Genomic DNA, 13,132 nt, shown 5'->3' with positions numbered 1-13,132 from the left:
TAATTTTATTTACCACTAAAAGATACTGGCCTTAGAATCCAGGTTGTAATTATGTAATTATAAATTAATTTCAGTAGCATGCTACCATCTGAACTAAATGTCAGCAATAGTTATAAGTCTGTTAATGAGCATCACAAAAGCTTGTCTGCTTCCTTGTACCTCAAAGTCGTCATGCCCCGAGTACAGATGGCGGCTCCTGCACCAAGGACCTGCTGTGGTTTTCTGAGACTCCCCAGTGCGTGTGACCAGTTCAGTAGGAGGTGACTCTCTTTAACGTGTTCATTCTTAACTGAAAAAAGATTAGAAGGGTGTCCACAGGCCACAATCAAGTGTGAAATAAATGTTGTTATTATAGCAGTTGAAATGTGAAGTTGAAGAACATTTCAATTTCAAAATGGTGTTCAATAGCATTAGAGGACACATCTTAACTCTGGTGAAGTGGGAAAATTAAATGAATACTTCATCACATTCTAAAAGCCTGAATTATGACCTCACCCCCCACCCCCCATTAATTGATTGTTTTTCTTATTTAGGGTGGCACACTTCGTTTGTGGAGAAGACCTTTCTGGCACTCATGCACTGTTTGTGATTTCTTCTAGTCATTTTATTAATTTCTATATGTGTGCCGAGGAAGAGCCCAAGGATACCTAAATCTAGAATTAAACTACATAGCATCAGGGTTTAAGATAATAGAATTTGTCATCAAGTTTGACTATCTTACGTTCAGCTAATGTCAAACTCAGTGGCTGATATTTTTGCTTATGCAAATATCTGAGAGAGGAAAAGAAAATTATAATTTTTAAAGACCTTCTTCTCACAAAATGTTTTTCCTCCCACTCTGCCCTCCAGCATGTGGTGAGGGGAAATTGAGGCAGCTTCGGTTGCGAAGGAAGACCGAAAGAGGTGCCATTTGTGGGGGGCCGTCTGTCCGTGCCCAGTCTGGGGAACTCACGTAAGCCTGCCTGTGTCCATGGGAGTGCCCCACCCTGCTCCTCTGTCAGTAAGCCCACAAAGAGAGGCCGTCCCAGGCCTTCAGGTCTTGATGGAAGAAGGCTCTGATGTGTTATCGGTCACACTCACATGGGGCCTCTGGTGTGTTGCTGTCGCTATCTCACTCTTCCGGCAAGGGCTTGAGAGCTGCCACCAGTCTCTGTGTGCAGTAGAAACCCTCCAGTGTGCTGTTGGGCTGAAGTTCCTCATTGAGTGACCCTCTCTGTGGCATCTTTCTTCCTGGGGCGGGTGGGGGCAGGGTAGGGCCTCCAAGCAGGGTTGCCGGTATCGTGCACGTTTGATCGCACAGCTCTAGGAGGCACCATTCACACTGCGGTCACTGCCAATTTGAGTACGTATCGTGGCCACTTTGTGGAGGTGGTAGTGAAGTATCCTAAGGAAGAGATACCTTTCTCTGATTTGCACAAAAACATTAAATACAGGCCAGTGACAACCTGCTGCAAGGTTGAAAGCCACGCTCTGGCAACCCACTGGGTGGGTCTGCCCTCACTAGCTGCGAGACCTTGGGCTAATCCCTTAATCTCAGTTTTATCATCTGTAAAATGGGGATAATAGTACCTCAGAGGCTGTCAGGATTAAAGAAAGTACATATGCCAAGGACTGAGCATAGTGCCTGACACATAGTGAATGGTCAGCATATCGTAGCTCCCCTAATTTGGCCCGTGCTTGTCTCTGTGCACACATAGATCTCTTTCCAGTCACTTTCCATTCAAGGCGCTCATAGCATAAAATAACTTTGAAACTCTTACTACAAGACTCGTTACTGTGGAGCTGTTGATTCATGGTAGGAATGGTTCATTAGTATTAATTCACTAGCTTGCACACAGTTAGACTAGTGTGTCAGGTAACTCTCCTTTCTCCCAGCCCAGCCACGCTCGCTGACATAACTCTGAGGAGGGCCTGCCTCCAGGAAAATGTACAGCAGGAGGTGCACGGACTCGGGCAATAGATGAGTGAAAAGGAATAAAGAAGGAAAGCTCACTCTAGTTTTCCAGACAACGGATCGTCCCTGACAGGTCTGCCCCACAGTGGCATTACCTATTACAAGACTGGTGAACACTCTAAGGAGGTCAGACTTGGGCGAACTTAGAGATTGTGCCGACAGGGGATGGGGGCTGGGGAGCCTTATCTGCCGGCTGCCTGGCTCTTTGGCTGTGTTTCAGGCTCCTCACAGCGCTGGGGCTGGGGGTGGGCTGGCAGCCCTGCTGACAGGGATCCTATCATCCCCGTGATCCTTGCCTTAATGACTGGCTGTGCCTGCTCTTTTTCCAATATGTTGCACACCAATATAATTTCTGTCAGTTACCAGGCCCTGATGTCATCTAGGCCCTGAAATTGTGTTATTGAACTAACATTCATTGTCAAACCTTTACAAGATAAACCTGTTTCTCCTCATCCTATAAATGTGTTGAGTCTCCTATGCTGTGTATAAGGAATGGCCTTTAGGCTGTTGTAACACCTTCACTGAAATCCTGTCTCTCTGTCTCTCTTTGTCTGTGTGTGTGCTTTTCCCCCATGTCCCTCTTCCCTTCCTTATCCTTTGTCACCCCTTCTCTCCCCACCCCCAATTTCTTTCTCTCTTTCCTAAAGAAAAAAAACCGGCACCTTCCCTTACTCTCTCTTTTTATTTTTTCCTTCTTCTTCTTCCCAAAGCCCCCCAGTACATAGTTGTATATTCTAGTTGTAGGCCTTCTATTTGTGCAATGTGGGACGCCGCCTCAACATGGCCTGACGAGCGGCGCCATGTCCGCGCCCAGGATCTGAACCAGCGAACCCCTGGGCCACCGCAGCAGAGCGCCCGAGCTTAACCACTCGGCCACGGGGCCGGCACCTCCCTTACTCTCTTACAAAAGACTGTATGTCACAGAGGGAGTCACTGTTAGCACGAGAAGTGTGACACGGATGGGAGGGTGTCCACGTGCGGTATGAAGCAAGGCACCTCAGATGTTCATTCCACCCAGCTCTCTCCACTCTGCCCAGCTTGCCACCTCCACCCCAAGAAAACAGGGAGCTGCAGGGTCACTTATAAGAAAATGCTGCAGTAGGGTGAACTCTCATACAATAAGGATTCTCGTGACTCCCGCTTTTAAATCATGGCTGTGTGCCTGCAGAAAAGGGGGCAGTGGGTGTGAGGGTGCAGGGTGTGTTTTGATGGCTCCCAGGGCAGGGTGTTCTGCTGCGAGTAGGCATTGTGGATGGTCCTGCTCAGGGATGAGGTGAGGCTGTGCAGCGGGAGCCTAAAGGCAGCTGAAGCTCACTTGTCTGTCACCGAGTCACTGATGGGTAAATGGTCGCTGATGGTCGAGTCTGAATCTTCCACTGTGGACAGTGCTGCTGTGATCATTGTCACTGCTGTTCCTCTGGGCCTTTTTTCTACCTGTGCCGTCCTACTACTACGATTGTCGATTCTGTTTTTCTGTTTTATATCTTGCATACTTTGCTTCATGCAGTAGATGTGCTCCAGAAATGTTGTGAATAAATTGTGGTTTTAAATAACATGTTAAATTCATCTTAATACTGAAAAGCATAAAGAAGAAAATAAAGTGGTCTAAAATCCCATCACCTAGATAACCCTGTTAATATTTTTTTAAAAAATAAGTGTCTCTTTAGTTACACGGTTAGAGTATATATATTTGCACAGTACAAAGGTGTGACTTGTCCAGATACTACAATTAGTACAAGTTGTAAATTGAAAAGCACCCCCACTTTTCTCACCGCCACCCCAATCCTTACCCCTCCCCAGCATAAGGAGTCTGTGCCGTGTGCAAAGCACTATTATAAGAATATAGCAATGAGTATTAATAAGAAGTACTTTGTTTTAAAGGACTTTCTAATAAAAACAAAAAACAGCAATGAGTAAGGCATCACCCTGGCCCTAAAAGAAGCTATTAGTCTAATGGGTCAAAGATTATTTAACCTACAGTAGGTTCGTGTGCTCCGCTTCGGTGGCCCAGGTTCACAGTTCCGGATCCTGGGTGTGGGCCTACTCCACTCGTCAGCCGTGTGCAGCATCCCACATATAAAGTAGAGGAAGACTGGCACAGATGTTAGCTCAGGGCTAACCTTCCTCAAGCAAAAAAAACTTACATGCAGTTCAATACTGCTAACCATGGATGTAGAGGTGCCATGGCTGAAATGGGAGTAGGGCAGGGGCCTATAGCTCAGCCAGGTAGATCCCTCCACTTCCCTCACATGGGACCCCAAAGCCTTTCCCTGGATCCCATGCAGTACAGGCAAATGGAAACACCTACTAGACAGCAATATGGACCTCAGGCGTGCCAGTCAGCTAGTGGCGTAGACTTAGAGGGTGGTGGGAGCCAAGGTCAGGAACGTGTTCTGGCAGAGTGTGCAGAGTGAGAGGGAAGAGGGCCCCACAGAGAGACAGCTCCAAGAGTTATCTAGAGATACGCCCCTGTTTCACCTTTCATTCACACTCTAAGAATGTGCCTTGTAGGAGAAGTTGTGCTCTGTGTTAGCCGAGTTCACCCAATCAGATGCTTGAGGACACAGTGAGGTGGTTGAAGATCAAAATGCAACTAATACCGAGAACAGAATAATTTCTAATCATATGAATGTTCTTGTATTAACATTGTCATTCTTACAGATTTTTTTTAGGTAAAAGATCTGTGATTTGCTTTGGTAATCTCTAAGATGTCTTTTTCTTTTTCTTTCACAAGACTTTACGTATCAGAAATCTTAAGTTAACCAACATTTCATGTGTTTCCATTTCTGATCAAGGCAATTTTGAGTTAAACAGGTTTAAGTTTTTGTCTTAATTTCAAACAAAATTACAAGAACTGAGGGCTGGCCTGGTGGTGCAGCAGTTACGTTCACACACTCTACTTCAGCAGTCCGGGGTTCCCCGGTTCAGATCCTGGGTGCAGACCTACGCACTGCTCATCAAGCCATGCTGTGGCAGATGTCCCACATATAAAGTAGAGGAAGATGGGCATGGATAGTAACTCAGGACCAATCTTCCTCAGCAAAAAAAATGAGGAGAATTGGTGGCAGATGTTAGGTCAGGGCTAATCTTCCTCAAAGAAGAAAAACTATAATAACTGAGTATGCTAATTATTCTCCTTGCTCATGATATTGACCTGTATTTATTCTTTGTGTCTGTTTAAGAATTCAGTCTTTTTTGTTTTCTGTGAAGATTAAAGAGCTGTTTAGGTGCAGTTTACATTCTGTTACGGAACATGACCTTCTTAATGAGGAGGGAAATATTAAAGAAGACTAACTGATAAATAGTTTTAGCAAGTAAAAGTGTTGTCAGTTTGAAGCAGGAGTGTAAGGTGCATTTCAGCGGGTATTTGTGTACTCAGTGGCTCTGTTGGGGTGGGGATGGGGGGACACGGTGGACAGAGGGCACGAGGCGGGTCCTGAGGGCAGTCTCCACATAGAGCGGCCGGCCCACTCTGCGTGCTTGTGTGCACTCTCACTCCAGGGAGGGTTTGAGGAGCGCGTGTCCTTTTGGGTCTCGTGTAGGTTCCAGGCAAGCAGGTCTTCGTCTTGCTCCCCTCCTGACTCTGACCTCCCAGCCCCACCTCCTGTCTACCTAGGCCTCATTTCTGTCTTCCAGGTAGGTTTCTCTGCTTCTATGTTTGTAGTCCCCCCCTGCCACCCTGGAGCTGAGCTGGTTGTGACCAGTCTTTGCTGTCAGACGTTACGTAGGCAAGTTTGTATAACAGCCCCTTCACGGCTCCCAGTGGCTCCATAGGGTCTGGCTGTTGGCATCTGTCATTTACTGGCTTTTCCAGGCTCTGCAGCTGAGGTGCCCACCCAACTCCCATCCTTCCCACTTTCACCTTCGACTTCCCAGAAACTCAGCACCGACGAGAAGCAGAAAATATGTATCAGTTGTCTGAAGCTTCAAACTGATTTTGATTCTCTCCTAATCCTTTTAAATGTGATATGTGTTTAAATTAAGAGCAGCAGAGACAAAATGATTTGGGAAATGATGGTGTTATCCTAGCCTATTTCAGTGACACTGTAACATGGTTAAGAAAATTGTCTGTCGGATTCGATCAGTGTCGTTGAAGTGAACAGCCGTCATTCCCGGGGCGGCTGCAGTCAGATTCTCACCCAGCAGGAGTGGTTTTAATGACTGAAGAAACCAGTAACCACAGACGCAGCCTAACCTCAAAGCATTGCTGACCTCCCACATTGCCTCTTTCTTCGATTTTTCAGGTACAACATGTTTGATTGCCCTCCTATCAGATAAAGACCTCACCGTGGCCAACGTGGGTGACTCGAGAGGGGTCCTGTGTGACAAGGACGGGAATGCCATTCCTTTGTCTCACGATCACAAGCCTTACCAACTGAAGGAAAGAAAGAGGATCAAGAGAGCTGGTGAGCTTGTGAAGGCCTCTGAGGATGGGCTGTCGTCCTGTTCTGTGCCAGGCTGCTCGTCTGGATGACCCTAGGGGGCAGAGGGCAGGGGGTGCAGTTACCCAGTGATTAGCAGATGCATCACTGGGTGCTGCTGAGGGGGCTGAGACCGCGCTTCGTAACATCTCCTGTCAAATCAGGGGCCACTGAATTTGCCCTTCTTCCTAGCCAAAGATTCCAGAAGGGCTAAAAATAGCCCTTTATTAGTTTGAAGGCTAATGAGACTTTTGGGCCCCTGCCTTCTGCCTCATTCCTGCCTCTTGCCATACTCTGCTTCCCTCAAGCCACACCACACTCCTAACCAGTCCCCAGAAAGACCCATGTCTCTGATACTGGTGTGCCTTTGCAAGTGCATCCCCACTGTCTAGTGGCTAACAATTACTTGGTCTTTAAGACTCAGTTTAAGGGAGTCCTTTTTTGGAAGGCTTTCCTGTCACCCTGTGCAAAGGCTCCCCAGTCTGGGTTAGGCACCCCTTTAGTCTTTCCCTAGCACCCTAGTGGGCCTCTTGAGTCCTCTTTCACAACATATGGACATACCTGGCTCTCTCATCTGCCTTGCCTTCCCGACTGTGAGCTCTTTGAGGGCAGGCACTTGGTCTGTTCATATCTCTACTCGCAGCACCTGACTCAGAGCCTGGCATAAATTAATATTCCAGAGGGTAGAGGGTGCCTTTTTCATTCGTTTTTTCAACATCCAGGGGCTTGGGGATACAAAGTTACATTCTGGAATTGGGATGGGGGTGGGGAATGGAGTAGACAGACATTAACAATAAAATAAATAAGTGAATTATCCAGTATATTCCGAGGTGGTAACTGCTGTGGAGCTACGTAAAGCAGGTAAAGGAACGGGGAGTGTCGGGTGCCATTATAATTAGGGTGGTGAGTGCGGGCCTCATTAAGGCGCATTGGGAGAGGACTTGAAGGAAGGTTAACAGTTGATGATTACATTTGCACGATCCTCTGGGGGGGTCGTTTCTAGGACCCTCCTGCCCCTCCCCAGACTGAAGGCTGCAGCCTGGAGGCTCCGTACACCCACCACGCACCAGGCCCAGCTGCCAGGGGAGCTCGTGCCCCTGGGGCTCTGACCAGGCTGGGTCCCTGCCACCTGTTGACTCAGTCTCTATGGTCAGCTTCCGTCCTAATCAACATTGCCTTTTCGCAATAGAAAGCTGGACTTTTGAGTCAAAAAGTGTTGAATTTTATTATAACCTCCTGCTTCAGTGACTGCTTGAGATGCAGAATAATTTTTGGTGAAAGCTTTGGTCAGGTTTTTGGTTGATGGGATGAGACAAATGATGTTTTAGGAACATCCGTCAAGCTTTGATGGGCAGCAAGCAGGATGAGCAAAATCCCCTGGCTGCTTCTGTGCGAAGTCACCGTGTCCCCGTGAGTCAGCTGTGGGCCTGGACTTCAGATACAGTTAGCCTGCTCTGTGTGAGCGTAGGCAGGGATGAGTCTGTGATACACCTGCAAGTGTCGTCTGAGCATCCAGCACTCTCTTCTGGAATGTCACTCCCATCTCAGCCTCCCTTCTCTTCCCTGCCACACCCTGCCCTGCAGTCATTCTTTGCAGAAGCAAATTTGAACTCCCTCTCCGAGGAGGTCAACCTAACCTGCTGTGTCAAGGCTGTATTTTATAGCAAAGCTTAAGGGACAAAGATTGATTTTATTTTTTATGTGTATTTTCTCTGACCTCAGCCTTCCTTTCAGGATTTCTTTCCCCTTCCTACTCAGCATGACAATACACTGCAACCAGTCTGGGCCACATACACATTGGTCCTGCCTCCACCCCTTTTGCTGTTTCCAACAACAGTGATATCAGCTGCCATACACTGTGTGCTCACTCTGTGCTGGGAGCCAAGCCTCGCGCTTTACAAGTATGCTTTCTCTTTACCTTCCTTCTGAGGTTGGTAATGTTATCCTCATTTTACACCCAACAAAATGGTGCCTCAGAGAGGCCTGTGTGCCCAAAGACACACAGCTAGTGAATGATGAGACCAGAACTGAGACGCAGGACAGCCTGGCTCCAGAGCCTTGCTCTTGCCACCAGACCACATTCCTGGAATGTTCTCATACATCTCTGCCCATGGAAGTGCTCCCCGTCATTCAAAGCCCAGCTTCAATGCTCACTCCTCCCTGATCATCACAGCCAGAAATCATCCCTGCTCTCCACCCACAGCATTTAGGGGTACCAGTCTCCCCGGAAGCAGACTGCTTTGTGCCCGCAGCTGTTAGTACATGTGGTTTCTCCCTCCTGCCAGACTGTCTGCTTCTTTAGAGAAAGGTCTGGATCTTGTATAACTTTATAGCCTACAAATGGCCTTACATGGAGTATATATTTAATAAATATCTGACAAATAATATGTGAATGATGGAAGTTCTAGCTCCCTTAAAGAAAAAAATAATAATAGATAATGTTGCAAGTGCATATTATAGTCAGGCACTGTGCTAAGTTTTTATTTGGAATAACTTTTTTTTCTTGCAACGACTCAGCGGAATAGGTGCTATTGTTATCCCCATTTTGCAGCCAGGGAAACCCAGGATGAGAGAGAGTTTCTCCTCCAAAGTCACACCTAGCTACAAGTGACAGAGCCGAGAATCAAATCCAAGCAGTCTGACCCAGAGCCTGAGCCTTTAACCGCTGTGCTAAAATACGCCGTTCTTTAATCTGATCCTATTTGGGGAGCGGTTTTGGGATCTACATGGTCACACCCAGGGGCAGCCTCCAGCTAAATGAGGTACCCTGGTGGTTGTCTCCAGTGCCCATCCCCCTGCCTTTCAGCACTCCTTTGCCACTCTCCTCGAACTCCCACCCTAGTGCCCCCCACTGTCCGTCACTGAGCTGCCAAGGTATTGTTGAGTTAGAACTGATGCCCTCACCCATACGTGTCTCCTAGCCTCAATATTCTTATTGATATATTCTTGAAGCTCTTTAAGATGCCAAGGATAAGGACATGAGGATCTGTTGCTGTCGCTTGAGGCCCCCAGCCATGCGGCTGGCATGCTGCTCCTTCTTGCAGTGTGCGGGTGGGCTCAGGCTTTTGTACACACACTGGAACTCTACCAGGTGGGTGAGATCTCAGTTGGTCAAGCTAATAGGTTCATTTTCTCTTTCCAGGAGGTTTCATCAGTTTCAATGGCTCCTGGAGGGTCCAGGGAATCCTGGCCATGTCTCGATCCCTGGGGGATTATCCACTGAAAAACCTCAACGTGGTCATCCCAGACCCAGATATCCTAACCTTTGACCTGGACAAGCTCCAGCCTGAGTTCATGATCTTGGCATCAGATGGCCTCTGGGATGCTTTCAGCAATGAAGAAGCTGTCCGATTCATCAAGGAGCGCTTGGATGAACCTCACTTTGGGGCCAAGAGCATAGTTTTGCAGTCATTTTACAGAGGCTGCCCTGACAATATAACAGTCATGGTGGTGAAGTTCAGGAATAGCAGCAAAACAGAAGAGCAGTGAACCCTTTGGGGTCTCAGCTGCCTTAGACTAAAGGACTTTCAACACACTGATCTCTTTTAATGTAGTGCAAGGTGTGGGAGTTGCAGTAGGATCATCCATCCCAGACATGGGCCCCCTCCCTGGCAGCCTTAGGTCTGTATGCAGTGATGAACAGAGGGTGCTCTTGGCCAATGTAGTTGAGAGGCTGGAAAATGGTTTCTTCATATTTTCCCAGCTCTTTCATCCAATGTTCCAAATATATAAATATCTAGCTGTAGATGCACACGTATGAAGTGAATGGCATGTGTGCCATATAGTCTCTATTTGAAGATTCTGTTCAAGATCCCTTACAGGGCCTTCTCGGCAGCAGACTTTGTGTCCTCTCTTTGGAGCAGTGAGCAGGGCAGGCTCCCAGAGCTGTGGGAGACAGGCCACAGGTCACCTGTGAGTTGGGGCCTGTGTGGCAGCGCCCTTGCCGAGAGGCAGCTGTCTGAGGATGCTCTATCTGCCTGAGCCCAGGTTTTCTGCTCAGCAGCAGCCCAGACAGATTTGGGATGGTTTATTATTCCGCAGCCTCTCTTGGAGACTGAAGGAAGTGGGGAGGATGAGAGCTGCCTGCACAGCAGAAATAACCTTTTTCCCTCCCTCCCTTTATTAGTTAAATAGACTTTGTGTACCACCCGACCAGTCTTTGCGCGTTTATCCTAACTGTGCATGACCTTAACCTTTGGCTTACCCTCACCTTAGACGAGGCTGCTGTTAACTTCACCTCCAGACACCATGAGTTTTGTCTTTCGTTACCAAGAAACCTATTAGAGGAAATGAAAAAAGCAAATCACTATACCACAATCCCTTCCATCTTTAAGGGCAGATAGAGGAAAATAATGGCTGAATAAGTCCCAGTGCCCCTTGGGAAGTCTGCTCTTTGCACTGGGATAGAAAGCTGGTGAGGTGACCCCTGCGCCGAGCTCCAGCTGCCAGTTTTCGTGCAGGGTGTTTTCTCCTAGCCCAGCAGCTTTCGAGTGTCTCTTGAGCAGTGATCTGGGGAGCAGTGGCCGGGAGCTGTAGGTTTGTTCCTTGCCGCCGAGGCCAGTGCCCAGCGCCCAGCGCAGGTTGGAATTTAGTGGTGAACTGCTGGGATGTGCTGCTCTTGCAGCGGACGGGCCGCAGCCTTTAACTGTTGGTCGCAGATTTCCCGCCGCCCCGGGCAGCTTCCCCCGCTCCTGCCCTGCGCTCAGTGCGGCAGAGTGGGTTGGAACTCAAGCTTGAACCTGTATTGTTAAGCCCCCCAGAGTTATCTTGGGGCCAGGCTTGCTGCTCTCCATTTCCTATCAACAAAGTCATGTTTCCAATCTCAGTATTTTAGCAGTTAATTGACAGAAATGCTGGGTCAGCCTGTTTGCCTGACTGAAGTGGCTCAAACAGCCAAACAAGATTTTCTTTGCATTCCCAGCTCCCTTGTCTGAAATGCCAGGGTGTCCTCCTGGTTTTGTTTTTTTGGGGTGGGCATTTGTCGCTAGACCTTCTTGAAGGCCCCATTCACTGGCCGCCTCCTGCCCATGCTGTCCCTCCCCTGCCCTTCTTCAGCTGTGGAGCTTTCCAGAAGCAGCTTCCAGGAGAGAACGCGAGAGGATGAAAAGCTTCCGTTGTGGCTGCCGAGGACCGCAGTCTGTTTAGATTCCTCCAAGCACTTAATTTTGTTTGATTGTAATGAGAGTTAACAATGATTTCCCAAGAACTTTGCTTACTTTTGTAAACTGTGACATTAGGATTTCCAATATTAGAATTAGAACCCTGGTTATTTATTTTTTTAGCCATAGAATGTTCTAGACAAGATATCTGCCACCATTTTAGATTGAAGTGTTTGTCGAAAGACACTGAACATTGGGATGTGTCATTTGGGGTGGGGGTTGGGAGGGAATGTGGGGAACATAGGGGTTGTGATCAGTAATGGGACAGTCAAGCCTGGTGGCCTGAGTGTTCCTGGGGATTCAGGACATCCTGACTCGGGGAGTTACCAAACCCCACATCTAACTGACGTTCAGGACTAAGCAGCCTCAGCATTTCATGGTACACAGTCATTTTCCTTCTTCATTTTTAACTTAACCCCAAAATCCATAAGAAGGGAAAGACATTTTTAAATTCCTGTGATGAATGTTATTGTCTAAAATGAAAATAGTAATGTTCTGGTGAAGTTGAAAAAGCAAAGCTACTAAATTAGTAAATTAGTGTTTATTTACCCTGCAAAATGTCTTAACAGACGGTGCTGAGTGCAGGGGCGCGTGACTTTCCCTCTAGTTCAGGTTCACAGGCATCTTCTAAATTTTGCTTTGTAGAATTAATCCATTTCTGACTTTAACCAAGTACTGTGGGTATTTCCTAGTCCCTTTCTGCCTCTTTTCCTCCCGCTTTGGCTTGTAGATTTTTTGAAGATAGAAGTTTGAGAAGTAGAGTTGATTAGTAGTTAGGTCTACAGTCCGAGTCCTCTGCTGCCTTCCCCTGTCCCCTGGGCCTTCTCCCTGCCCCTCATCCAGCTGTCGGTCTGCAGGCCTCAGCTCAGTGCCCTGAGCGCAGGCCACTGCCCTGTTCTGTGGCCTCGGGCAGGTGGAGTCTGGCTGTAGGGACAATGATTTGAGAAGACTGCCTCTGAGGCTTCCCTAGACAGCACTGCCAAAGCTTTGGAATTGTCGCCCGAGGCTGCCTAGACTCCCTCACCTGAGTTCAAGTTGCCAATAGCCCCCATGGTGCCAAATTTGGGGATGATTTTACAGTCTTTTAGAAGCGAAGCTGGGAAAGAACAGGCCGTGCTCATGAGCCCCCAGCAGGATGCCAGCCCAGGTCCTCATAATGCACTGCGCTGCTGCTACTGCTCCCCGGTAATGTGGACTCTTAAAATAGGTTGGGATTTAGCGGGGAGGGGGGGAGGCAGGAAAATCTTTTAAAAAATTCATTGTATTTGCAATTCTCTAATCAAAGGAATAAACAGTACTTATGTGGAAACTCCAAAGCTAGTTCCCAAGACCTGCATTTATTTTATGTGGCCAACTTGCCCAAGGCACTTAACTCTGAAGTCCTGTTCTAATATGGCGTGACTGACCCGTGTGAAGACGTTACTGGTCACCAGTGGCTACTGGTGATTCCTCGCTGTGAATCAAGGTTCTGGCCTCTTGAATCTTGTCTATGGAACAAGAATATTACAGAGAGCGTTTTATAGAGTGAAGGAGCTTATGAAATCTGGGTAGTTTAAAACAGGCCTAATCTCATACACCTGTAACGAACATTCAACCCG

At 47.7% G+C, this 13,132-nt stretch overlaps 1 protein-coding gene across 1 annotated transcript; it reads left to right on the top strand.

Annotated features, from left to right (window-relative positions):
- The first annotated feature begins 3,206 nt into the window (after nt 1-3,206).
- On the top strand, nt 3,207-12,850 carry PPM1L (protein phosphatase, Mg2+/Mn2+ dependent 1L). Its single transcript, XM_046659842.1, has 3 exons — nt 3,207-3,294; nt 6,157-6,360; nt 9,518-12,850. The coding sequence occupies exons 1-3, from the start codon at nt 3,207-3,209 to the stop codon at nt 9,862-9,864; spliced, it is 639 nt and encodes a 212-aa protein (XP_046515798.1). The 3' UTR covers nt 9,865-12,850.
- Nucleotides 12,851-13,132: the final 282 nt, after the last annotated feature.

This window comes from Equus quagga, chromosome 4, assembly GCF_021613505.1.
Source record: "Equus quagga isolate Etosha38 chromosome 4, UCLA_HA_Equagga_1.0, whole genome shotgun sequence".
In the NCBI taxonomy this organism is placed as follows: Eukaryota; Metazoa; Chordata; class Mammalia; order Perissodactyla; family Equidae; genus Equus; species Equus quagga.
Note: the sequence above shows the minus strand (reverse complement) of the source record. Positions and strands in the feature narration are given on the sequence as shown.